Raw genomic sequence first — 25781 nt, 5'->3', positions numbered from 1 at the left:
CATAGATAGAAGGGAGCTGAAAGAGAAAACAACAAGAGTCCGGAGCAGCGAGCAACAGAAGTGAAGGCAACAATTAAGTTTGAGGTCCCAATAGGAAGGGAGGGAAGACCTCCAGTAAAGAACAAAAAGTAATAGAAGCATAAAAACTATTTTTTTTAAAAAAAGGGAAGAAAAGGATAAATAAAATTAACACAATAGTAAGAAGGTTAAATAAATAACAGGGTAGCACAAACAGGCAGAAAAAAAGATAGAAAAATAGGCATAATTACCCAGAATAGAGAAGCTAGAAACAAGGCTAACAGCAAAGCACATCCACCAACCAAAAACAGGGATTTTCAAACAACAAACTCATGGAACAGGCGACTGATACTATTGTGGTAAGCGCATATGTTCCATGTATGCGCTCATGCCTAAAGAACACCCAAACTATACATGCATTAGATGCAAATTATGTGAACTACTACAGGAAAAAGTTAGGAACTTAGAGGCAACACTAGCCAAATCCCAATGTGTGAAAGAAAGCTCCACCCAAACTGAAATACTGAACAAATAACTCCCAGAGGATTTGACCCTACTGATAAACCCTTGAAGGAAGACAAATGGAGGTATGTCACACAGAGAAGGAAACACAATACTCAAAGAAAGAAACAGCATACAATAAACAAACCCCTTCTGTCCAATCCTACCCAACCAGAAGCAGCCCCATTAAAACTGAGCAATTGATTTATCCCCTTTTAGAAACACAACCTCCCCGTAAAAGAAACCATGCAGACACCTAGCAAAGAAACAACTTCAAATATTCCTAAAAAAGTAACTTCAAATATCCCTAAAAAGCCACATCAATAAACACACATGAGATAAACAGAAAAGCACCCAGAGACTGCAGCCCCCCAAAAAGGAAGGAGAGTGTTGGTAATAGGAGATTCTATCCTCAAAGCAACTGAATCATCCATCTGCAGATGAAACATACAATCCAGGATGGTATGTTGTCTCCCTGGAGCAAAAATCAAAGATGTGGCTGAAAAATTATTAGACCTACAGATTACTACCCCTTCCACCTCCACCACATTGGGACAAATGACACAACAAACAACCTGAGTACAATAGTGATATATTACAAACAACTAGGTAATAAAGTTAAGAAACTAGGAGCACAAGTGGTGTTCTCATCAGTACTCCCAACGAAAGGCCAACACCCATTGAGGGGAAAAAGAATTTTAGAAATAAACCATTGACTAAAGGGTTGGTGTTGCCAAGAAAACTTTGGTTTCCTGGATCATGGACTGCATTTCCTACGTGAAGGACTCATGGCAAGGGACTCTTGGCTGCACCTCACGAAAATAGGCAAAAATGTACTTGGAAAAAGACTGCCCCAACTCATAAGGAGGACTTTAAACTAAAACTGAGGGGGAAGGGTGACCAATCTCTAGAATCTCTAGAACTCAAAACCAATCACAAATCCCAAGAAAACAAATCAAACAATGAGGTAGGAAGTGATGAGGAAAAAATAATTAGGAGATGCAGGAAACATACCCATGGATAGGCATAAAAGTCTTAAATGCTTATATACAAATGCTCAAAGTTTGGGGAACAAACAGATATCAAGTGGGATACAAACTTTGCAGTGAGCGGGAGATCAAAAAGATTCCTAACCAACCTAGCCAACAACTTTGTCACCCAAAAGGTGGAGGAGGGAACTAGACATAAAGCCATACTGGACTTAAATCTTACTAATAGAGAAGAAGTGATAGAAGGAGTTGAAGTTGCTGGAACCTTGAGTGAAAGTGACCATGTCATACTGGAATTTAATATAATGCAAACATTAACAATAGAAAACAATCCAACCAGTGTCTTAAACTGCAAGAGAGCTGACTTTAACAAACTCAGAGAGAACCTAGGAAAGATCCCTTGGATGAAAATCCTAAAGGGGAAAACAACCCAAGAAGCATGGGAAACCCTGAAAACTGCAATCATAAAAGGCCAGACCAGCACAATACCATTACAAGAAATTCAAGAAGAAACCAGCATGGCTACACAAAGATCTCTCTGACAAACTAAAAGACAAAAAGGACAAATACAAAAAAGGAAAGAGGGGCACATAACTAAGGCCGATTATTAGCAGACAACCAGAACATGTAAAGATGAAGTCAGGAAAACAAAGGCTCAGAACGAACAAAGACTTGCAACAGAAATTGAGGATAATAAAAAAGTTTCTTCTAATATATTAACAACAAGAAAAAAAGTCAAGGAAACTATAGGCCCACTAAAGGGAGAATATGGCAAGGAAATAACAGGCACATGGGAGAAACCAGAGCTGCTTAACTGATACTTTGCATCAGTCTTCACCCAAAAAGAAACTATAGCCCAACATACCAAAAAAAAAAACACTGCAAAAGACACACTAGGAACAAAAATTAAAATAAGCAAGAAAATGGTAAGAGAACATCTATCCAACCTTAATGAATATAAATAACCAGGACCCAACAGATTATATCCCAGAGTTCTGAAAGAGCTGGCAGTTGTTATCTCAGAACCATTGCACCACATCTTTCATAAATCCTGGAGCACAAGGATTGGAAAAGGGCTGATGTGGTTCCATCTTCAAAAAAAGAGGGGGGGAAAACAGACCCAGGAAACTACATACCAATCAGTTTAACACCAATACCTGGGAAGATACTAGAAAAGATAATAAAAAAACAGATTTGCAAACAAGTAGAAGCAAATAAAGTCATAACCAGTAGCCAGCATAGGTTTCTTCAAAACAGATCATGCCAAACCAATCTTATTTCATTCTTTGATAAAGTGACTAAACTAGTAGACCAGGGAATTGGTGTGGACATAGTATACTTAGATTTCAGTAAGGCATTTGATAAAGTAGAGCACAACGTACTCCTTGGTAAGATAGAAAAAGGTGGAATAGACAACATCACCACCAGATGGATCTATAACTGGCTGACAAACTGTATTCAATGAGTAGTCCTCAATGGCACTACATCCACATGGAGAGAAATAAGCAGTGGGGTACTACAAGGTTCCGTCTTAGGCCCAGTACTCTTCAATATCTTCATAAATGACTTAGATGAGGGAATTGAAGGGGAACTCATTAAATTTGCAGATGACACCAAACTGACAGGAGTAGCCAACACCCCAGAAGACAAACTGAGGATTCAGAAAGATCTTGACAAACTTGAACAATGGGCCCTATCCAACAAAATGAGTTTCAATGTGGAGAAAAGCAAAGTTTTACATTTAGGCAGGAAAAATCAAAGGTTCAAGTACATATTGAGCAAGACCTGGATTAAAAACAGTAACTGTGACAGGGGCCTTGGAGTCCTAGTAGATGATGACTTGACTATGAGCCAGCAGTGTGCAGCAGCAACCAAAAAAGCTAATACAATCCTGGGTTTTATAAACAGAGACATAGAATCAAGATCACGCAAAGTGCTTTATAAATACTGCTTTATAAACCCTATTAAGACCACATCTGGAATACTGCTGCCAATTTTGGTCACCATATCACAAAAAGAAATGTTGAGAGTTTGAAAAAAATTCAGAGAAGAGCAACTAAGATGATCAAAGGCCTAGAGACTAAAACATATGAAGAGCAGCTGCAAGACTTGGGTTTGGCTAGTCTAAAGAAAAGAAGAAATAGGGGAGACATGATAGCAGTATTCCAGTATCTTAGGGGCTGCCACAAGGAAGAGGGGATCATGTTGTTCACCAGAGCACCATAGGGAAGAATGAGAAACAATGGTTGGAAACTGATCAAAGAGAGAAGCAACCTGGAATTAAGGAGAAACTTCCAGACAGTGACGACAATCAACCAATGGAACAGCTTGCTTCCAGAAATCATGGGTATTCCATCACTGGAGATTTTTAAGAAGAGACTAGACAATCACCTATCTGAGATGGTATAGGTACTCCTGCTTGAGCAGGGGGCTGGACTAGAAGACCTCCAAGGTCCCTTCCAGCTCCTATTCTATTCTATTCTATTCTATTCTATTCTATTCTATTCTATTCTATTCTATTCTATTCTATTCTATTCTATTCTATTCTATTCTATTCTATTCTATTCTATTCTATTCTATTCTATATTTTTCTATATTCTATTCTATTCTATATTTTTCTACTTGCATTTTTATGTGCTTTCGAACTGCTAGGTTGGTTCAATGATATAAATTCATTTATAGGAACATTTCATTTTCTTGACCACAATCACATCTAGCCTTACCAATAATTTTAGAACCTTTTCACTGCAGATGCTGTAGATCAAATGAGTCTTCTGTACATCTGAAAAAATTATCAAAATTTCCCCAAACTGATTCATACTGTTCAACTAGTTCCTTTTCCAGAAGTTGGCAAAATGCTTCAATTAGTACTGATTTATTGAAAAAGGTGGCACTTAATTTTAAAAAAAAAACATATATGAAAGAAAATAAAATTTTAATAGGCTGTGCAAAATTATGACTTCCAGATGATTTACTGTAATGGCTAAAAAAAGATGGGATCTAACAGAAGAATGAGCCTATTTCTCCAGTTAATCCAGCATAGGTTGACTGTTGTATATTTTGCTAATTATTACAGCTTATTTATAGACAGTTTCTAATTAATTTTAGAAAAGTCTCTTCCATTTTCATTATTTTTTTTCCCTCAAGGTAGTACAAAGATATGAATTATTGTTTTAACACTTTGGTTACTTGAGTATTTACTAAAGGAGCCATAGTACTTGTTTCACGTATATCACAAAGTCATAATTGGTGAGCTTTGTGGACTGCAGATAGTTTAATGTTATATGTGAATTGGATGGTAAACCTAGATAGCATATTAAAAAAAGTAGAGACATTACTTTGCCAGCAAAGATCTGTATACTGAAAGCTATGTTTTTTTCCAGTAGTAATGTATAACTGCAATATACTGCAAACCATAATGACAGCTGTCATAGGCCGCATTTACGCGGCCGCACTGACAGCTGTCAAAAAATGACACATGCGCAAACGCTCCCGCAAGCACACGCGGCTGTTTGACAGCTGTCAAACGGCGCGCATGCGCATACAGCCGCGAGCTGTCAAAACCGCGGCTATCCCACAGTGACAGCCGCGAGCTGTCAAACACTAACGCATGCGCACTCACCACCCAACTGTCAAACTCACGGCAAGCCCGGCGGCCGCCGCGAGCTGTCAAAGTTGGCGCATGCGCAGTCGCGGCAATGAGCTGTCAAACGCCGGCCGCCCGCCAAAACCAGCTGACAGGATTCCCTGCCTAGTTACCCGCTAAGCGTTGTCGCTGGGGAAATTCTGCCCTACAGCTGACTGATTGGCCCCCTGTTCTTGGAGGGAAAAATGCACCCAGCTGATTTGCTGTCCCGTTTGACAGCTACCTATATAAGCATGTTGTTTACTGTTCCCGTTGTCCGGGCTGACTAAATAAACCTGTTTAACGAAGACGCGTCTCCCTTGTCCTTCCTGCCGATGAATCACCTGGCGACGAGGATGGGATCCCGGTACTAGCTGAAGCCACGGGCCAGGAGTGTTGCTGTCCGGTCAATCCGCTGAAGTCACTTGCTAAGTCACCGACCGGACAAGCCAACCTACCAGGCGCCCAAAGTACCGCGGACCCCGAATGGCAGCCCTAGGACACATAAGGGAGTTCGACGTCCGGCACCCCGAAGGATGGGAGTCGCATTTGGGCCAGGTCGAGGGGTACCTCCTCGTAAATAAGATCACGGAGGACCGCCACAAGGCTGCCGCGCTCCTATGCCTGAGTGGGCCAGCGGTGTACGACATCGCCGTTGGCCTCTGCAGCCCGGACCCGGTCACCACCATTCTGTTTGCCGAGCTCACGGACCGCCTCAGCAAACACTTCGTGCCAAGGCGGTCCGAACTGTACTGGCGGCTCTCGTTTGCCCGTCGGAAGCAGCAGCCGGGCGAGACCACCACCGCGTTCATCGCGACCGTCAGGCACGCCGCCCGCAAATGCCATTTCCCCGACCTGGAAGACCGGATCCGCGATCAAGTCATCGCCGGTCTCCAGAACCCGCGCCTGCAGAGGAAACTTGTGGCAAAGCCCACAATGAACCTCGCAGAGCTCACGCTAGAAATAATGGCATACGAAGATAGCCATCGCGACGAAATCGAGTCGTTTGGCGAAAACCCGGGCAACTCTGTCCATCAGGCCAGGGAACTCGACCAGGGGCCGCCGGAGCCCGAATCCGGGGTCGACGCGATCCTCTCCCGTTTCAACCGGATGACCGCCGGCCGGGAAAGGAACCGCAACCAAGACCGACAACCGGGCCCCAACGCGAAGAAGCCGCAGGCCAACGCCAGAGCAAAGTGTGCCAGTTGCGGCAGAAGCCATGCCCGAGCCACCTGCAGGTTTAGGAACGCGAAGTGCCACGGCTGTGGCAAGACCGGCCACATCCGATCAGCATGTCGCAGCCTAAACCGGGAGACCCTCCACGACCTTGACGAGATCCCCGCAGGTAGGACAGTCCCTCCCCGCCCTCAACCAAGGGTTATAGGGTCCATACGCTCCTTAACTAAAACCCCCGCTAACAACATCCCCAGAGCCAAAGTTAGGACGTGGGTCAAAATACAGGGAATCCCCTGCGAAATGGAGGTCGACTCAGGATCCTCCGTTTCAATCCTGTCAGGAGACACCCTCCAAAAGATAGCCACCAAAACAAATCACCGCATTCCTATCCAACCCTCCAGGGTCTTGCTGGCAGATTTTCAAGGGGCGCAAATAGATTTAAAGGGACAAGCCGTCCTAAAGGTCGATTTTAAAAAATTCTCTGGCCACTTAACAGCCCAAATAACCAAGCAACCAAGAACTAGTTTGATAGGACTAGACTGGTTTGAGGCATTAGGCATTCGCCTCGAAGGAACAAACCGCATCCAAACCGACTCTTTAGATAATATCTGCAAAAAATTTGCGGATGTGTTTGACGGCTCACTGGGCAAATACAATGGCCCCCCCATCGACCTCAAGTTCAAACCAGAGGTCGGACCAATTAGAATAAAAGCCAGGAAAGTTCCTTTCGCCCTAAAACCGAAAATAGACAGAGAAATAGACCGGTTGCTCAAGCTAGGAGTCCTAGAACCAACTGACAGCGGAACTTGGGAAACCCCCATAGTGACACCTGTCAAACCCAATGGTGACGTCAGAATCTGCGCAGACTATAAAGCGACCCTCAACCGCGCACTCAACCCGCATGCGTACCCAGTCCCGTCAGTAAGAGACGTTCTATCAGAAATAGGGTCCGGCTCCATTTTCGCCAAACTAGACTTGGCACATGCCTTCCTGCAACTCCCAGTAACCAGGGAAACCGCAGAAGCCCAAACCATAGTGACGCACAGAGGGGCGTTCAAAGTGAACCGCCTCCAATTCGGCATCTCAGTGGCACCTGGAATATTCCAGGAAGTCATGGAGCGCACCCTCAAAGGCATCCCCGGAGTCTGCCCGTATTTTGATGACGTCCTCATCGCGGGCGATTCCACCCAGTCCCTAGCAACCAGGCTGCACGAAGTCCTCTCGAGATTCCGCGCAGCTGGCTTAAAATTAAAACGTGAGAAGTGCTCAATCGGAGTACCCTCCGCAGAATTCCTGGGGTACAAAATAGATGGCAAAGGCATTCACCCCACCAACGCAAAAATACAGGCAATACAAGCCGCACCCCCCCCAAAAAATAAAACGGAGCTCCAGGCATTCCTAGGGCTCCTAAATTTCTACCATTCATTTCTACCCGCAAAAGCCACAATAGCAGAACCCCTTCATAGGCTCCTGGACAAAGGGGCCCCCTGGAAGTGGACTCCACTTCACAATGACAGCTTCAAACAGCTAAAACAATTACTTTCCAGCGATACAACCATATCGCACTACAACGAAACCAAACCCCTATGCATCGCCTGCGATGCTTCACCTTATGGCATCGGGGCAGTTGTCAGCCATTCCCTTAACGATGGCACGCAAGCCCCAATCGCTTACTATTCAAGGACACTTTCAAAAACCGAGCGCAATTACGCGCAAATAGATAAGGAAGCCCTGGCTATCGTAGCTGGAATTAAAAAATTCCACGATTACCTCTACGGCAGACCATTTACAATCTATACAGATCACAAACCTCTCCTAGGCATATTCACATGGGACCGCCAGACCCCGCAAATTTTATCCCCGCGAATGCTTCGCTGGACGACATTCCTCTCTGCCTACTCCTATCAGTTAATCTACAAGCCTGGGAAGGAAATGTCCCATGCAGACGGCCTTAGCAGGCTCCCACTGCCCCAGATAGACCCCGACCCAGCTCCAGCCGGCCAGGTCCTGGCCATCCAAGAACTCACAGAATGCCCAGTAACTGCCAAAGACATTGCAATTGCCACAACCAGGGACCCCACCCTCAGCAGGGTACTCTCATGGGTCACATCAGGTTGGCAATCAACCTGCCCCTCTCCCTCCATCCAACCTTATTTCGCAAAAAGACAAGAACTTTCAACACACTTAGGCTGCATCCTTTGGGGCTGCAGGGTAATAATCCCCTCATGCCACAGAGCAAAAGTTCTCCAAACCTTACATGAGGGCCACCCTGGCATTTCAAAAATGAAGGCTCTGGCACGCAGCTACATCTGGTGGCCTTCCTTAGACAGGGACATCGAGCAGCACATAGCCGGCTGCTATCTCTGCCAGCAAACCAGACCCTCCCCTCCACACGCCCCAGTCCACAAATGGAAAACCACTTCCAATCCTTGGTCCCGCATCCACCTCGATTACGCAGGACCATTCCAGGGACAAACATTTTTAATTATTGTAGACAGTTACTCAAAATGGCTGGAGGTTCTCCCGGTTTCAAGCACCACATCAGAGGCCACTATTCAAGCCCTAAGGGGAGTTTTTGCCACCCACGGTCTACCAGATGTCATAATCACTGACAACGGACCTCAATTTACCTCCCGTGATTTCCAGATCTTCACGAGGAGGAACTGTATTAGACACGCAACATCGGCTCCGTTCCACCCGTCCAGTAATGGCCTCGCAGAGGTCATGGTAAAGACCACCAAAGACTCTCTGCGCAGGATAATCGTCGGAAACTGGCACCGTCGACTCGCCCGCTTCCTCCTCGCTCACCACTCCACTCCCGTGTCCACCACCGGTAAATCCCCAGCAGAACTGAGATGGGGTCGCCGACTGGTCACTCGTCTTGACAGACTGCACCCAGACAGGCCAGCGGCCGAAAAAACCAACAACTTGCCACACAAAACATTCTCCAAGGGACAAAATGTCTGGGCCCGAAATTATGGGGGAAGGGATAAATGGACCCAGGGGGTGGTTCTCGATCAAACTGGGCCCCTGTCATACACCATCAATGCTGGCACGGGACTCACACTACGGAGACACGCAGATCAACTCCGACCCAGGTCACCCCCCAACACCTCCACGCCAGAAACAGCGACGGAAGAACCTGCACCCCCCAGCACCGTTCACCCAGAGATTGTCCCCGCTCCAGTCGATCTGCCTCCCGAGGAAGCCCCCGCAACAATAGAGAAACCTCCACCTCGCAGATCCACGCGACAGAAAAGGCCGCCAGCATACTTACTGGACTTCGAATGGGCCGGGAGCGCGCCAACAAGTTCTAACACTGTTGAAAGTTAAATTAAATTACCTTGTTCAGTTCAAGGGGGGGGAAAGGGGTGCAATATACTGCAAACCATAATGACAGCTGTCATAGGCCGCATTTACGCGGCCGCACTGACAGCTGTCAAAAAATGACACATGCGCAAACGCTCCCGCAAGCACACGCGGCCGTTTGACAGCTGTCAAACGGCGCGCATGCGCATACAGCCGCGAGCTGTCAAAACCGCGGCTATCCCACAGTGACAGCCGCGAGCTGTCAAACACTAACGCATGCGCACTCACCACCCAACTGTCAAACTCACGGCAAGCCCGGCGGCCGCCGCGAGCTGTCAAAGTTGGCGCATGCGCAGTCGCGGCAACGAGCTGTCAAACGCCGGCCGCCCGCCAAAACCAGCTGACAGGATTCCCTGCCTAGTTACCCGCTAAGCGTTGTCGCTGGGGAAATTCTGCCCTACAGCTGACTGATTGGCCCCCTGTTCTTGGAGGGAAAAATGCGCCCAGCTGATTTGCTGTCCCGTTTGACAGCTACCTATATAAGCATGTTGTTTACTGTTCCCGTTGTCCGGGCTGACTAAATAAACCTGTTTAACGAAGACGCGTCTCCCTTGTCCTTCCTGCCGATGAATCAATAACTGTGAGAGTTGAATTTCACAAATTGTTTGGATGTGGAATTATATTCCATATCATAAAATGTTTTTGTTGTTGTTCAGTCAGTAAGTCATGTCTATCTTTGCAACCCCATGGAGCATAGCACTCCAGGCTCCCTGTGTTCCACTGTCTCTTGGAGTTTGCTTAAAGTCATGTTTACTGCATTGATTATACTACCTAACCATCTCATCCTCTGCCATCCACCTTAATTTTTGCATTTAATTTTTCCCAGCATCAGTGAATCTTCTCTTCTCTTCTCTTCTCTTCTCTTCTCTTCTCTTCTCTTCTCTTCTCTTCTCTTCTCTTCTCTTCTCTTCTCTTCTCTTCCCTTCCCTTCCCTTCCCTTCCCTTCCCTTCCCTTCCCTTCCCTTCCCTTCCCTTCCCTTCCCTTCTCTTCTCTTCTCTTCTCTTCTCTTCTCTTCTCTTCTCTTCTCTTCTCTTCTCTTCTCTTCCCTTCCCTTCCGTTCTCGGTCAAAGTATTTGATCTTCAGCTTCCGTATCTGTCCTTCAAAAAGAGCAGTTAGGGTTGGTTTCTTTTAGGATTGTTTGATTTGATCTCCTTGCAGTCCAAGGGACTCTTTAGAGCAGGGATATCAAACTGTTGGCCCGCAGGCTGGTTGCATTATACGGAGGCCATGCCCATCCCAGCTCCAGCAATGCAAAAAAAGGTGCAACACATCATGTCATGTGACATCACGTGACATGGCAAGTTTGACACCCATGCTCTAGAGTCTTCTCCAACACCCCAATTCAAAAGCTTCAATTTGGCACTCAGCCTTCCTTATGGTCCAACTCTCACAGTCATACATTACTACTGAAAAAAACACATAGCTTTGATTATACAAACTTTCATCGGCAAAGTGTTGTATCTACTTTTTAATATGCTATCTAGAACCAAGCATCTTTTAATTTCATGGAAGTGATCATCTGCATTGATCTGGGAGCCCAAGAAAATAAAATCTGTCACTGCTTCTATTTCTTCCCCCTTCTATTTGCCAGGAAGTGATGGGACCAAATGCCATGATCTTAGTTTTGTTTTGTTTCTTTTTAATGTTGAGTTTCAAGACAACACAAAATGCTTGTTTTATGATATTTTTGAGAATAAAAAACATCACTTTCATAAGATTGAGATATTTCCTCTCCTCACAGTGTAACCTTATCCTAGAAATGTGAAAACAGAGAATGATGCTAAATTAAACGAAATACAATGTATTGGAATCATTACCATATTTCTTCTTATAGAGCACTGCTTCTCACCCTTGGCAATTTCTAGAGTTTGAAATTCTTAAAGTTGCTGAGACTGTAAAACAGTGTTGTAGAGTTAAAAATGGAATAAGAAGTGGTGGGACAAGAAAAAAATTGTAAAATATTGCAGACTACAGTAGTCTTTTACTATACTGTTTCAAAATATAATAGCAACACAGAAAATATGAAGAACTCACAAATTAAGAATGAAGTAGATTTGGTAGAATGAAGTAGATGCTTCACATGACCAGGTATTGGAGGATAAAACTGAAATATTAGGCTAGTGGAATAATGGAACACTTTCCAAAGCCATGGTTGAAATAAGATTTCATTGGAGATAGCAAAATGTTTTTGCTCAGCCCTAGTAAAGAAACAATTTCAGAGGCTTGCTGGAGAGATATTGTGAATCTGGAGTTGATGATTATGGCAAAGACCAAGGAATCGGTAAATAGATTAATTCCTTGGAACCACTCTGGATAAGGAGAAGAAGGGAGATTACCCATATACACTCCAGATAGCTGGTCCTCACAATCAGACCTCTGGGCAATGGTTTTCCATGGTTTTAAGTGCTGGGAGATGACAGCATTGGCCTTCTTGCTTACAACTGCAACAGAGACTTTTTAAAGAACACCAAGTTCTGAAATGTCACTTTCTCATCAAACTTTTAATGACTCTTAAAGCTAGATCGCCCTCACATCCAGATAGGTTTGTTGTGATAGAAATGGCTAGTGTACATTATTATGTAAAAGTAAAAAGTTGAGTTTGAATGTTATTATCTCATTCTACTACACCAAAGGGAGAAGCCAACGCCTTTTCTATCTGGCCACAAATGTAAGATCTAAGGATATGCTCTTACCTTCCTGATGAAAATATGGAAAGCAAACTTGAGATTTTGAAAGAAATCAAGGAGACATGCAAAATAAAACTTTGTAATAGTTTATAATAGCTGATTTCCAATCCACAAAAAAAAAACAAAAAAACACTGACCATGCTGTTAAGTTTAGCATACAGGCAAATAGGAAACTGACACGAGGGATCCTTGGTGCTCTCTGAGCTTGGCTGTTTTCTTGCAAATGTTTCATTACCCAAACTAGGTAAATCAACAGTGCTGGTATGGAGTGGTTTTTTGTTTTTTTTTAGCACTGACGATCTTATCTAATTTGGGTAATGAACCATCTGCAAGAAAACATCCAAGCTAAAAGAGTACCAAGGACCCCTCATTTCAACCCTGAGTGCAAATAGTCTCCCTATTCTGGTTTAACATTTGACTATAAGTGGAGAAACTTCTAAAATATAAGGGAACTTATAAAATAAATAAATTGAAGGTTAATAGGCTAAATCTCATGGTGGCTGATGATTATTTAAAATCAAAGTAAGTGAAAGTCAGGTAAAATTTATTCCATACTGAGTCAATAAGGTTAAAGAGTTATTAGGGATAAGATGAACAAAAATTGTGAGTCATCTACTAGTTGCATAAACAAATAATACTAGAATAAGCACATCCTATGGACAGAAAGATTCTTCCTTAATGCACAATACACATTTCAAAATCCAACCCAGTGAAAGAAAAAATAAAAACTGTTTGATGGAAGAAGGGCAACCTTCGTATGAAAGTCCGTGACCATACTACAAAAATAGCTTCTGTCCTTGTTTCTCACAATATTTCAGCTGTTTATTTTTTAAAAAAAAATAATAATACTTTTGAGACTTTTATTTTATGGTAATTTAAGCTGCTTTCTGCAATCTCCAAAGAACTTTAGTTTGAACATAAGCCTTAATAAAATGGCATTTATAATCTTATGGAAACCCCCACCCTCACACTGGTGTTATTATGTTGTTGGATAATGAAACATCTGCAAACAAACAATCAAGCTCAGAGAGCACCAACAATTCCAAAGTCTTAGAAATGTTTGTCATCTAAAATCTGATCTCTCAATATTGACCTTACTTTGCATAGCAATAGTAAGAAGCAACCACAATAACAATAAAGATGGGAATTTTCTTTCTATAGCTGTGTTGATCTTTTGCTGGATGTATTCCAGTACAGAATGAAGAATCATCTGTCTGAGATGCTTCAGTGTGGATTCTTGCAATGAGCAGGAGGTTATGCTTGACTATATAAAAGACGGTTTCAAACTCTGTAAAATTATAGAGCACTATCCATGTTTCAGAGTAAAATAAAAATGAATACTTAAAAAAATCACTTATTTCATTGTCTTAAAAGGGAATCCCAAAATACATTTTAATTTTGATGGGCCCAGAGAAAAGAAAGTTAAGGGATCATTTCAGAAACATTTTGGCTGCTTCTTTTTCCTTAAAGAGCATATTTGAAAAGGTGTCCGTTTAGTTAAAGTTGTATTCATTTTAAACATACCCTGGACCTCTTTTTACCTTTTAAAACATGCTTTTGTTTCACCATTCTTCAAGACTGAATGTTCTGTATGGCACTGTGGTATAAATGAGGAAATCTGGGGCCTTTTAGAGAACACTTTTTTGCTATAATTATAATTAAAGATGGCCCTTTATACAAATATTTGTTTTCATGCAAAGGTGCTATTGCTAAGTGCTGTTCCTGTAACATTCTGGAGGTTGTTGACAAATTGAGAAACATTTCCCCAATTCAGATACTATCAGATGCTATCCATCTGAAACTTCTTATGGAATTGTAAGTGTATGGAATGGTAGTTCCTCTCACAAAATTACAGGATTTGATCCTTTGAGAAGTCTCTGTGCTGAAATTTTTTGGAGGAAGTTCAGTGGGGACTCATAAAATTACAATCTGAACTTTTAACTTTCACCTTGCAAAGTTGGTCCAGAAAAATTTGCAATAGATGTGATTAAAAATAAATTTAATTTCCTATTTGGTTACCTACAGATCTTCCATTCAGGTTTTAAAGAGACCATTAAATATTTAATTATATACATTCACTTTTAAAAATTATATCTAGGGGGTCCATTTTCCTATTGCCATCTTCAGTTCCACAGGAGTACAGATCAATTTAACTATGAACACTTTCCTAAGCTGACATTTTCTGTCACTGATTGATTTATGAAATACAAAATGTATCTTCAAGTTTCTCAAACTAAACATATATCATTATAATTGTGATTTGCTAATTTGTTTTTTTTCTCATTATTGCTCTCTCTATAAATTACAAGTTAGTATAATGATTAAATGTACAATTAATATTTCACTTGTCTGCTATGCATATTTTTTTTTCTTATATTGCCTTTAATTCATTTTTCAGACAGAAATAAAATAGGAGTGTATGAGGATAATAAAATTATCTAATTATTCATGTTGATTGGTAGAAAAGAGATTGTTAACACATTTTGTAAGCTTATTAAGCTCTGTTTATTTTCCTCTAATACCTGTAAGTTATGGTTTGTTTTATTTAGTATTCGTTTGTATGGAGTAACATTGCATTTTTAAACAATCTTGCATTTAGGAACTTAATAGATTCAAACTTCTTCAGTTTTAACCAGAATGCTGGATTGTGTGCCTATAAATGAGCTGTCTAAGGCTGTCTTGCTTGCTCAGGATGCCTCTTTAGAATAGCTACTTTAAGGTCCATTCATAGTTTGCATAAACATGGTTTGATTTGGATCACTGAAGGACCATTACATACTATATTAAACTTACAAGAATGCATTGAAACATACCGTCTGACCAGTTTCATACTGTCTTGTTTATATATATTAGTGGACTGGCATGGAACTACTTCACAAGTTGTTAAACTTCTTGCCTCTTTGGTAACTTTGGAATGTATTTAGGGAAAGAATTAGTTGCTAATACAAGGAGGAAATGATTACATAACAAATTATATGACAGCTATTGATTTTAAGGGTCATATTTGCAAACGCTGAAATTGATCTATTTCTTTTGAAATGCAGTCCTAAACCTAGCAGGACTGGTGAGTAGAATGAAGTTTTAAGCTAAAAGTTTAGGATTTCTTGCTTTTTTAAAAGATTGGATAATTCAGAGATATTTCCTGTTTCTCATTTTTCCCTTCTAGGGCCTTCAAATCATCACAGTCAGTCAACTCTGAGACCACCTCTTCCACCACCTCACAATCATACTCTATCCCATCACCATTCTTCTGCCAACTCCCTCAACAGGAATTCCTTAACAAATCGGCGGAACCAGATCCATGCGCCAGCTCCTGCACCAAATGATTTAGCCACCACTCCTGAATCTGTTCAGTTACAGGATAGCTGGGTGCTGAATAGCAACGTGCCACTTGAGACCAGGTAAACAAAAGTTGATATTTGCAAAATGATTTTAAAAGCATTCCTTTTTTTAAAAAAAAGAATGGCTTTCTTAAGTCATTCACAAGACTAGTTTGTTGAGATTTCTAGAGAGGCGAAATCATTCTTTGGACAGCATGTTCACATAAGTCATTTTTTAATTACTTACTAATTTATTAGATGTGTATAGAGGCCTACCTCACATAAATGATTCTTGATAGCTTACAATAAAATAGATTTTTTAAGAACCTAAAATTGTATGTTAAGATACTTAATATAAAATAAAAACACATAGCAGTTGAGTTTCATAAATAACTATCAATAAAGCCAAGTGACAGGCCCTATTAGGCTCCTGGGTTCCAGGCCTGGTCACACAACCAAATTTTTAGGGCCTTGCAAAGAGCCAGCAGGGTCAGGACTAACTTAATCTCAGGTGAAATTAATTCCACACCATGAAATTAATTCCACAACAGAAAATACCCTCTTCCTATAGCCAAGTTATATTTAATTATGTCTAGCCCTTCATGAAGGTCCAGGTGCTAAGGATCTGGATGTTAATATCTAATGATTTCAATAAAAAAAATTAAGCAAGCTCATTATCAGCAAGAGGTCTTTGCAAGAACGTTCACCTTGTTTGAAGCAAACTGATAAAAAAGCCTATCCTGATAAATAATAATGCTAGACAAAAGCAATATAATGTAATGAAACCAAAATCCTAATTTTAATATGTAAATTTATTTAATGAATGTTGATCAGTTCAACTTATTCTTGTTGGATACATATGTATTTGTCAGACATATTTTGCATATCTAACAAACAAAATTCATGTCACATATTCTACTCCAAAGCACAGGAAGGTGTTACAAGGGTATACTGACTAAGTGTTACTAATACATAATTTATTACTTCAGAAGGAGCCAAATGCATAGTCTAATTTGAAAGTAAATATTTTGGAAAGCTGGAAAAACAATCACTGATTCAAGACAGACCAAAGTATAATTTTCATTTATACTTCAGCCAATGTGCAGTCTTATTTAAATCCCCCTTGTAGACTGTCAATTTGATTTCTGCAGGGCAAATGCTAATGTCTCAAAATGTTCTGTGTTTGTTGACAGTGACAGAAGGAGAAAAAACTTTTTAAAGATTATTTTAAAATACTGTTAATAATTTTTGTGTTTTGCTACATCTTAAATTTAGAGTCCATTTACAAATGTATCAAATATATGGATGCATTACAATACAAAAATCTAAAAAATTTTGTATTGTAATGCCTCTACATTTTTTTGTGGAATGAGTTTGTAAATGTAGACTAAAAATTCCTAGATAGTTGCTAATTTCTCTTATCACTCCTTCTAGCTCTCTTGTGTGCATCTGTGTTGTCTTCTCACATTCCTAGTAATATATTTTTGTTTTCCAATAGCTGTCCGTACATATCCTAGATCCTAGACTAAATTTGTTTATTAGACTGCCATTATTTTTGAAGCCATCATGTAAAACATATATGAGGTTTTACATGATGCCTTTAAAAAGCATGGCAGTCTAATTTTTATTCGCCATCATTTTCATTGTGTGAAAATATGGTCTGAAGAAGCTAGAATAATAAATATGGCTTCTGATGTAACAAAAAAGTCTGCACTTGACACATTAAAGCCTATATGTATTGTAAGAAGGAAGGAAGTCTATGATGCAGCATGAATAGATTTACAACAATACTTACAACCTACATACATTTGGCATGTCTAAGGCAAGAATCAAAGTATCAGGCAACCTGAAACTAAGTTCTCCATTCCTATCTGTGTGCTTCAGTTTTTTATAGCATGACCATTCTGAGGCCCATTCAGTGATGATAGACCAACAGCATAGGCTTCTCTTTGTCTCTTCAAATTGGGATAGAACTCTGAAGCCACACCCTGACATACATGGAGATCCCCTTTTAGTAAATAAGGCAGAACAATCTACTGTATATACGGACATAATATATATTACAGAATATAAGCATTAGCATTTCTATGAGGGAGAGCAAACCCACATCACTCGTGGGCTAAATATCTTCTTAGCCCTGTAATTAATGCCCACTTAAATATGTAATCATTAAGATTCAGAAAAAAAACAATTGGAAAAGCTGAGGATGAAGGTGACTAAAGTCATTTATAAGCTCTTCGACCAGACGAGAGGGGGAACATGCATGCCTTTTTAATTATGTCCCAAAGGTGCTTTTTCAGGAGACAACTGGACTTTATTGTTTTTCTTTGAAAATGTTTTGCTTCTCATCCAAGAAGCTTCTTCAGCTCTGACTGGATGTTGGAGAATGGAAGGATTTATATTCCTTGCAGACAGCTGGTCATTTGCATCCTTTTTAGAGAGTCCTTGTGGCCAGTTGGAGGTTTATCTGTATCCTCAGGGTCACCTGAAGAGTGCAATTGTGTGTGGAGCCTTCTTAGCTACAGGATGTTTTCTGTTGTAGATAGGTGCAGGCTGTTGGGGATGAGTCTTTGTTGTCTGCATCTCAAGCTGAAGTGCAAATGGTTCCTGTAGTCTACAATGTTTTCTGGAAATCCATTCATACTCCCTCCCCCACTCAAAGAATGTTCATCCCAAAGTGCATAGCTAAATGTCTATGGCGATTCTCAGTCATCCAGGACATGGTTGTCCCAAAAGTGTTTTTTCCAGGAGGCAACTGGACTTTTTTTTGTTTTTTCTTTGAAAACTTTTTAATTATGCTTTCTGTGGCTCCACCTCCCAAACCAAAACATTACAGATGATCACCCAGCATTTAGGGCCAACAGCACTACTGGAAGAGATAATCTGCATCTCTTTAATCCATGTGGTAACCCAAATAGTGTTTCAGGCTTGTGCAGTTGGTCACAAGAGATATGTGGACAGTGCCATATCTAAACAAAACACCAAGTCGCAATATGTAGAGTGGAATTTGTTCCATGTGTAAATGCTAAGAAAAATAAATAAAATATTTATGTAGTCAGCTTCACCTTGCTGTGGGTGGGTGCATTGGTCTTTGACCAGGTTTTATTCAGGGTGCATCTGGTGAATATTATGGACAAATTAGTAAATCTGCCACTAGGTCCTGTGATGTATACTGGAAAAAAATGTCAAAAAGTTTAATCATAACTTCTCATTATTTTCTTTCACTCTTGGTATGTATGTACCTAACACCTTAGATAAACATTTAAGAATATTGATTTGGGAGTAAAAGAAATCAAAATGAGAATGTAGGTACCTGCCTGTACAGAATTTAGCTATAATCTAAGCTAGTGTTATCAACACTGGTTTGTACTCTTTCCAAAGCTTTCAGATCATTTTTTTCTAGTTTACTCAGAATAGGTGAATATTAAATATGTATCCTGTTACTTTTAGAACTTCAGGAGATTTTATCTTCATCACTCCAGTGCTATTGAGTAGATTTGAAACTGGTTCATGAAGACCTTTGAAAGTTGAGACTAGGATCCAAAAGACAGTGAAAGCAAAATGAAAATAGAAGGGGAAAAGGAAGATTTATAGTAACAGAACATCAGCTCTGCTACATAATTTTCCTGAGCATATTTCTTTGACTCAAGAAGGTTGTAAGAGATAAGAATGTTTTGGCCAGTTGCCCAGACCTTGTTCATTGTTCCTGCCAAATTTGTTGAGAATCAGTCAGCGATGATGTGTTGCTTAATCTTGGATAGTATGGTGAATCTAGCATTTATTGCTGAGAATTGCATTGATGAAAATACTGATTTGTTTGGACACACTGAATCTTTGGAGTTTCTCGTTTCCTAAACTAGATGGCAAAAGGCAATAAAGCACTTAGCTATTTCAGAATTGTATGGATTTTTACTGATGTACAGAGACAGACTAGCTGTCTCTAAGTTAATATGTTTTCCTTAAAGCATGTTCTTGAATTTTCCTTGATCATAACTACAGAATCTTTGAAGTTTTTAAATATTTAAGTGTAAAGATCTAAGGTATAATAACAACTTAATTTTGCTCAGAAATAAATTTAACTTCTTAAAGGTAAAGGTTCCCCTGCATATGCGTGTTAGTCATTTCCAACTCTAGGGGCCGGTACTCATCTCCGTTTCAAAGCCGAAGAGCCAGCGCTTGTCCGAGGACGTCTCCATGGTCATGTGGCCAGCATGACTAGACGCCAAAGGCGCACGGAACGCTGTTACCTTCCCACCGTAGCGGTCCCTATTTTTCTACTTGCATTTTTACGTGCTTTCGAACTGCTAGGTTGGCAGAAGCTGGGACGAGTAACAGGCGCTCACTCTGTTACGCGGCACTCGGGATTCGACCCACCAAATTGCCAACCTTCTGATCGACAAGCTCAGCGTCCTAACCCACTGATCCACCATGTCCCTTTTAACTTCTTAGTCAGCCTTTAACCCCAAATTAAAAGAATTATAGTTGGAATAAGAAATCAGTGGCAGAATATCTGTGGGAAGGATTGAAATACCGTAGTTTCCGGCGTATAAGACGACTTTTTAACCCATGAAAATCTTCTCAAAAATCAGGGGACGTCTTATACACCGGGTGCTGAAACTTTAGGGACAGGGCTGGCTGGAAAACCTGGAGCGGATCTTCCATTTAGTCTGTGCAGAGAAAGCAGGACCAATTGGAGTAGAAGCTGCAGTCTGTGATTTTTTACAGGCTGGGGTCTGGGTGTCTTTCCTTCTAAAGTTGAAGAGGAGCTCTAGGCAGGTGGGGAATGCACAAGCAACTTGAAAGGCAGGTGGGGAATGCTGTAGTCAGAGCAGCTTCTTAGCTCTAAGGACACATTTGACTCAGGAACTGGGTGGGCTGGCTGAAAAACCTGGAGCGGATCTCCCATTTGTTCTTTTTTTTTTAATCCCATTTATATCCTGCCCTTCTCCGAAGACTCAGGGCGGCTCACAATTTAAAGCACAAATCAATGTGCTTAGCAATAGCCTTCATTCTATGTATATGCCTGCTTATTAGAGCTTTCACCCCCCCACAAGCAGCATTATTACAAAGTCAGCTTATTGCTCCCAACAATCTGAGTCCTCATTTTACCTACCTCGGAAGGATGGAAGGCTGACTCAACCTTGAACCTGGTGGGATGAGAACCTGCACTAATTGCAGGCAGCTGGTATTACTTAAGGCTCTGCGCAAGGAAAGCTTTAGAGTGAATTAGGAAAAGTGAAAAAGTGAATTAGGAAAATAGGAAACGGTTGCTGGAATTGGGTATGTGTAGTTTAACGAAGAGAAGGGTGAGGGGTGACATGATAGCAGTGATCCAATATCTCAGGGGCTGCCACAAAGAAGAGGGAGCCAAGCTATTCTCCAAAGCACCTGAAAGCAGGACAAGAAGCAATGGATGGAAACTAGTCAAGGAGAGAAGCAACCTAGAACTAAGGAGAAACTTCCTGACAGTTAGAACAATTAACCAGTGGAACAACCTGCCTCCAGAAGTGGTGAATGCTCCAACACTGGAAGTTTTTAAGAAGAGACTGGACAGCCATTTGTCTGAAATGGTATAGGGTTTCCTGCCTTAGCAGGGGGTTGGACTAGATGACCTCCAAGGTCCCTTCCAACTTATTATTATTATTATTATTATTATTATTATTATTATTATTATTATTGTTATTATTATTATTATTATAGTTTAATCCACTTGCACTGTTTTATGTTTACATGTTTGATGACAAACAGCCTTATGTTTATAAGTGACAGTTTTCCTACTAAGTACCTGCATGTCATAAGCATTTGAATTAAAATTACCATATTAAAATCAAATCTGATGTTTTTTAATTTTTATTTTTTGTGCGTTGGAAGAGGGGTAGTCTTATACGGCGAGTATAGCCCAAACCCTATAATTTAACAGGAAATGTAGGGGGTCGTCTTATACGCCCAGTCGTCTTATACGCCGGAAAATACGGTAGCCTTTCTTTAATAAAAAATTAGTAAATTTATTATATAAAGCTGCATCATTTATAAATTCTTATTATTTATTCATTCATTTATCAATTTTAAAAACTGTCCATCTCTCTCACAGATGGATCTTGGGTAGTATGCTCATAACATATTAAAACATAAAAAAGTGAAAGGGAATTAAAAGATGGGGGAGAGCTTTAGGCAGGAGGGTGGGGGCCTGCTTCACCTCCCAGGGAGAGCGAGAATATTCCAGAGCAGGGGCCAATTGCAGAGAAGACTTTCTTCCTAGACCCCTCCAGCTGGAATTGTCTAACAGACCGTGTCCATAACATATTTTCCCTCCCTGACTGGGTGGGACAGACTGATGTAATGGGACAATGAAGGGAAGGAGGAGAAAATGAATTTATTCACTGCTGCTTTCCAGGTTGATGTCCTACAGGCAGCAAAAGGAAGTTCTCCATGTATTGTAATGATGCTGTGTATACACACTATAATCTTGGTTCAAAAAGTATTGACACTCATACCTTTGCCAAGTAAAAAAATGCCTTTTGATGTGGATCCTTGTTTATCTTTCAGTCCTTCCTTTCTCTCTCCGCCATACTTCCTTAATTTGTCACTTCCTCATATCTGTTGAATGGCAAACGTCCATGCTTTCTTTTTTTAAAGTTTGAAATGAAATTGGGTATAAATAGAATGATTACTTTTACGAAAATAGCAGAAGTCTTTCTCACACAACAATACATTTAATAACAAGAAAACAAACATAGGTAAGAAGACATTTTAACTGTGTTGTTCAGGTTTTTTGAATGTCAGCCCAGACAGATTTTTCCTCCCATTTTTAATAATAATAATAATAATAATAATAATAATAATAATAATAATAATAATAATAATAATAATAATAATAATAAAAAGATATACCTCTTTAGCAAATAGCATTAATCTTTAAGAAATTTAACCTTTTTTTCTATGAATCACTAAACTTATATCAGCCAATTGTTGATCAATAATTTCTCTCCTCTTTTGGGGACAATTTTAATCTATATATTTTCATCAGAGAAGCAGAGAAACAAGTGAACCCTTTCACCTGAAATTTTGCTTTATGGCTTTAACTTATTGAATTGACATTCTGTTCCCAGCTGACCATAATGTTTCACATTGCACTGCACTTTAATTTAGCAGTTTCTTTAGCCTTCCTTGAAATGTGGCAGCTTATTAATCTCAATATTGGGGCTTCTTCACATATACAACCTACTTACAAAATATGCTGCCCATTTATTACAAAAAAGACTTTTCTATTTTGATTATGTTCTGCACATCTTGTCTCCCCTTGTTAACAAAGAATAATGCAATTGTACAGTATATAACCTCTCCCCGGATATTTAGAGTTAGAAGTTTTAAACTTTTCAGTGTTACCTTAGTAATGAGATATGTACTTGCCCCTAGGTAATGCAAAATGATAACATAAGCAAACAGGATTTCTTTGCAACTTTGTTAGAATTCCTTGGAAAAAATAAAAATTGTTCTTATGGGAGAGAAATTATATTATGAGTAAAGTGATGTGAATATGTCAAGACCACTTCCATTATTATAGTTTCTTGCTGCAGTTTTAATATTAGGTGCAAAACTCTGTTATACAGCATGTTATGTGGAAGTAATATGAGCAGCTAAACTGAGTCAGCAGTTTAAAGAGGGTATAACATATGTGTAATACAAATGGAGAAGAGAGCTACAGTAACAGCTAGCAGGAAAACAAGTGCTTAGAGCAACTTTAGAAAGGCATACTCCTTCATATTACCAACCTCTTGAGGCCCTCAAGAGATGAACAGATGCAAGATAGGTGGGTTAGGTTAGCTATTCCTCCCCTAGTTTTGATTAACTGTCTCATATAAGGTCACTCCAATTTGGGGAATAAAATTATTTAAAACATTCATACATATTCCCAAGCAAGCAAGCAACACGGAGAGACAGGCTCATAGCTATGTTTGTGTTTGATGGACTTTATGTGTTGTTAGTTGCTCTGTTTTGGATCTTGGTCTGCCTAATTGTATGCCATTGGTTCACAAGGGGGGGAATGTTTAGTTCAGAACAGCAGCAGATCAATTCTGTGGTGGGAATGCAACAGAGCTATCCTTTATTAGTTGCTTGTTAGTATGAAACAGGTTTTTCTTTTGCAAGAATCTCTCACCTTTTCCAGTTTGCTTCTCTCAGTTTGCAGGAGTTCAAATTATCAAGGCGCATGTTGAACAGCCCAATATTCAGTATTTAACTTAAGTAATATAATTTGAGATAGAGTAGAGAAAGCAGTTGTCCATTTAAAGACATCAATATAGTGCTATAATGATGGCACTATATTTTCCATGCAGGTTTACATCATTGCCTTCAGTATATTAAGCTCTTTTGTTATGGAAACTACAGATGGGTCATTTCAAGATGCCAATGAAAGGCATAATGGCTTATAAATTAGGCTAACCCAAAAAGCTATTATATATTTTCTTTCAAATAGTATTTGTCAGAAATTGCATAATGACCTAATGCCAGTTCTGAAGTCTGTGTGGTGTTATTTATATTAGTATAAATTAAGTCTGCATTACTGTAATTAACAATATTTTAGTCTGGATGGAAAGAAAAGAAGTTTAAATAGCAAGATAAATTAGGGCTATTCTTGAGTGCTTCAAGAATATTTTTCTCTTCATTTACCAGCCAGCAGTGATTTGAGTATTTTAAAAATATTTGTTACTTAATGCAATGGTTTTCAGACCATTGGCAGATTCTTAGGTTCAGGCTTCCACAGAATTTATAAAGATATGAACTTTCACCAAGAAATGTTATATTGCCCAGACAATATCACATACAAGGAGAATTAGCAGAATATATAACTGAGACAGTCAATCTTTATCAACCTAAAGTACATTACAGAAGACCTGTTAAGATATAAAGTAGAATGCACCAACAACGTAATGAATAAAATGTGTGATGTTGATAAGATGGGAACTTTATGAGCCAATTTAGGACAAAGCTTTTTTAAAAAAGTTCGATTATAAATGGCAGTAATATAATTATATACATGGTTAGACAGTACAGTGCCTGAACATAGCAATGTATCTACAGATACATCCTTTGGTATTTACCAGGTTCCATTCTCCCACTGTATTTTAAATTTTTAATTTTTAAAAAAGCAGGAAAGCAAGCATGCTGCATAACATACCAAACCCTTAGGCATTCTTAAGAAATGAAAAATGGGTTGCTACAACCTAGTCCTTGTTTACAAATATGCCAGCATTTGTCCATAAACAATAGAAAGGTAAGCAAAGGAGATTGGAAACATTGTGGGGGACCAGAGAGGAAAGCAGAAAAATAGTGACCAATTTGTCTTCAGGTAAATGAAAATGTTTGACTCAACATGGCCACTGTTACAGCTCTTTTGTTAATAGGCAATTCCCATGGCAACTATTGTATGAGAGTGCTTGTGTGCGCAAATTTGAAAGGCGCCTATAAATCCAAAAAAGCTGGTTACCTCTGGGGTTTTTTTTTAATCCTCTAGTAGGGTGGGAAATTGCCGTCCTCAAGAACATATTGAACATCAATTCTCATTTTTCAGTATAGAGTTGGACTTTCAAAAGTGCTTGATAAAGCAAATTATAAAGTCCCCTGAACAAATTCAGAAGCCATAGGATATGAGGATAGATTCTATTGTACATTAATAAGCGTCTGAAAAACATGAAACAAAGCTTTGAAATGTACACAATTTTCAAATTATAAAGTTCTTCCAAATATCCCCTCAGGGACCAATGTACTATTATTAAGAGCTCTCGAACCGAGAGTAAGTAATAGGGTGATGAATTCTGTTGAAATGAAAATGTTCATGATAACATTTGGAGCTAAGAACTCCAAAGCCATCTCTGCCAGTTTCATGAATGGATGTCAGTATGGCAGATGCAATTCAATGTAAGCAAGTTAAAAGTTAAGCCTATTTCTGGCAAAGCAATATAAACCTCACATATACTTTAATGCAGTATGAGTTGGTAGTGATTGGTGAATGGAAAGGACAAATGGTTTCAATGCAATGGGTGCTTGCTGTTAAAAAAAAAAGGAGGAATGTTATTAAAGTAGGTGAAATGCAG

The 25781-nt window shown here is 39.9% G+C and overlaps 1 protein-coding gene across 5 annotated transcripts in view; it reads left to right on the top strand.

Annotated features, from left to right (window-relative positions):
- TENM2 (teneurin transmembrane protein 2) overlaps positions 1-25781 on the top strand; it is a gene marked incomplete at its 5' end in the record, with an annotated part of 931826 nt that overhangs the window by 598074 nt on the left and 307971 nt on the right. For all 5 annotated transcript variants that reach the window (XM_083351308.1, XM_083351307.1, XM_083351306.1 and 2 more), the window contains one exon: positions 15534-15768. In XM_083351308.1, the coding sequence (XP_083207434.1) occupies positions 15534-15768 (235 nt within the window). The remainder of the gene's footprint in view (positions 1-15533; positions 15769-25781) is intronic.

The sequence above is a fragment of the Vipera ursinii genome (genome assembly GCF_947247035.1).
Source record: "Vipera ursinii genome assembly, chromosome: 2".
Classification (NCBI taxonomy): domain Eukaryota; kingdom Metazoa; phylum Chordata; class Lepidosauria; order Squamata; family Viperidae; genus Vipera; species Vipera ursinii.
Note: the sequence above shows the minus strand (reverse complement) of the source record. Positions and strands in the feature narration are given on the sequence as shown.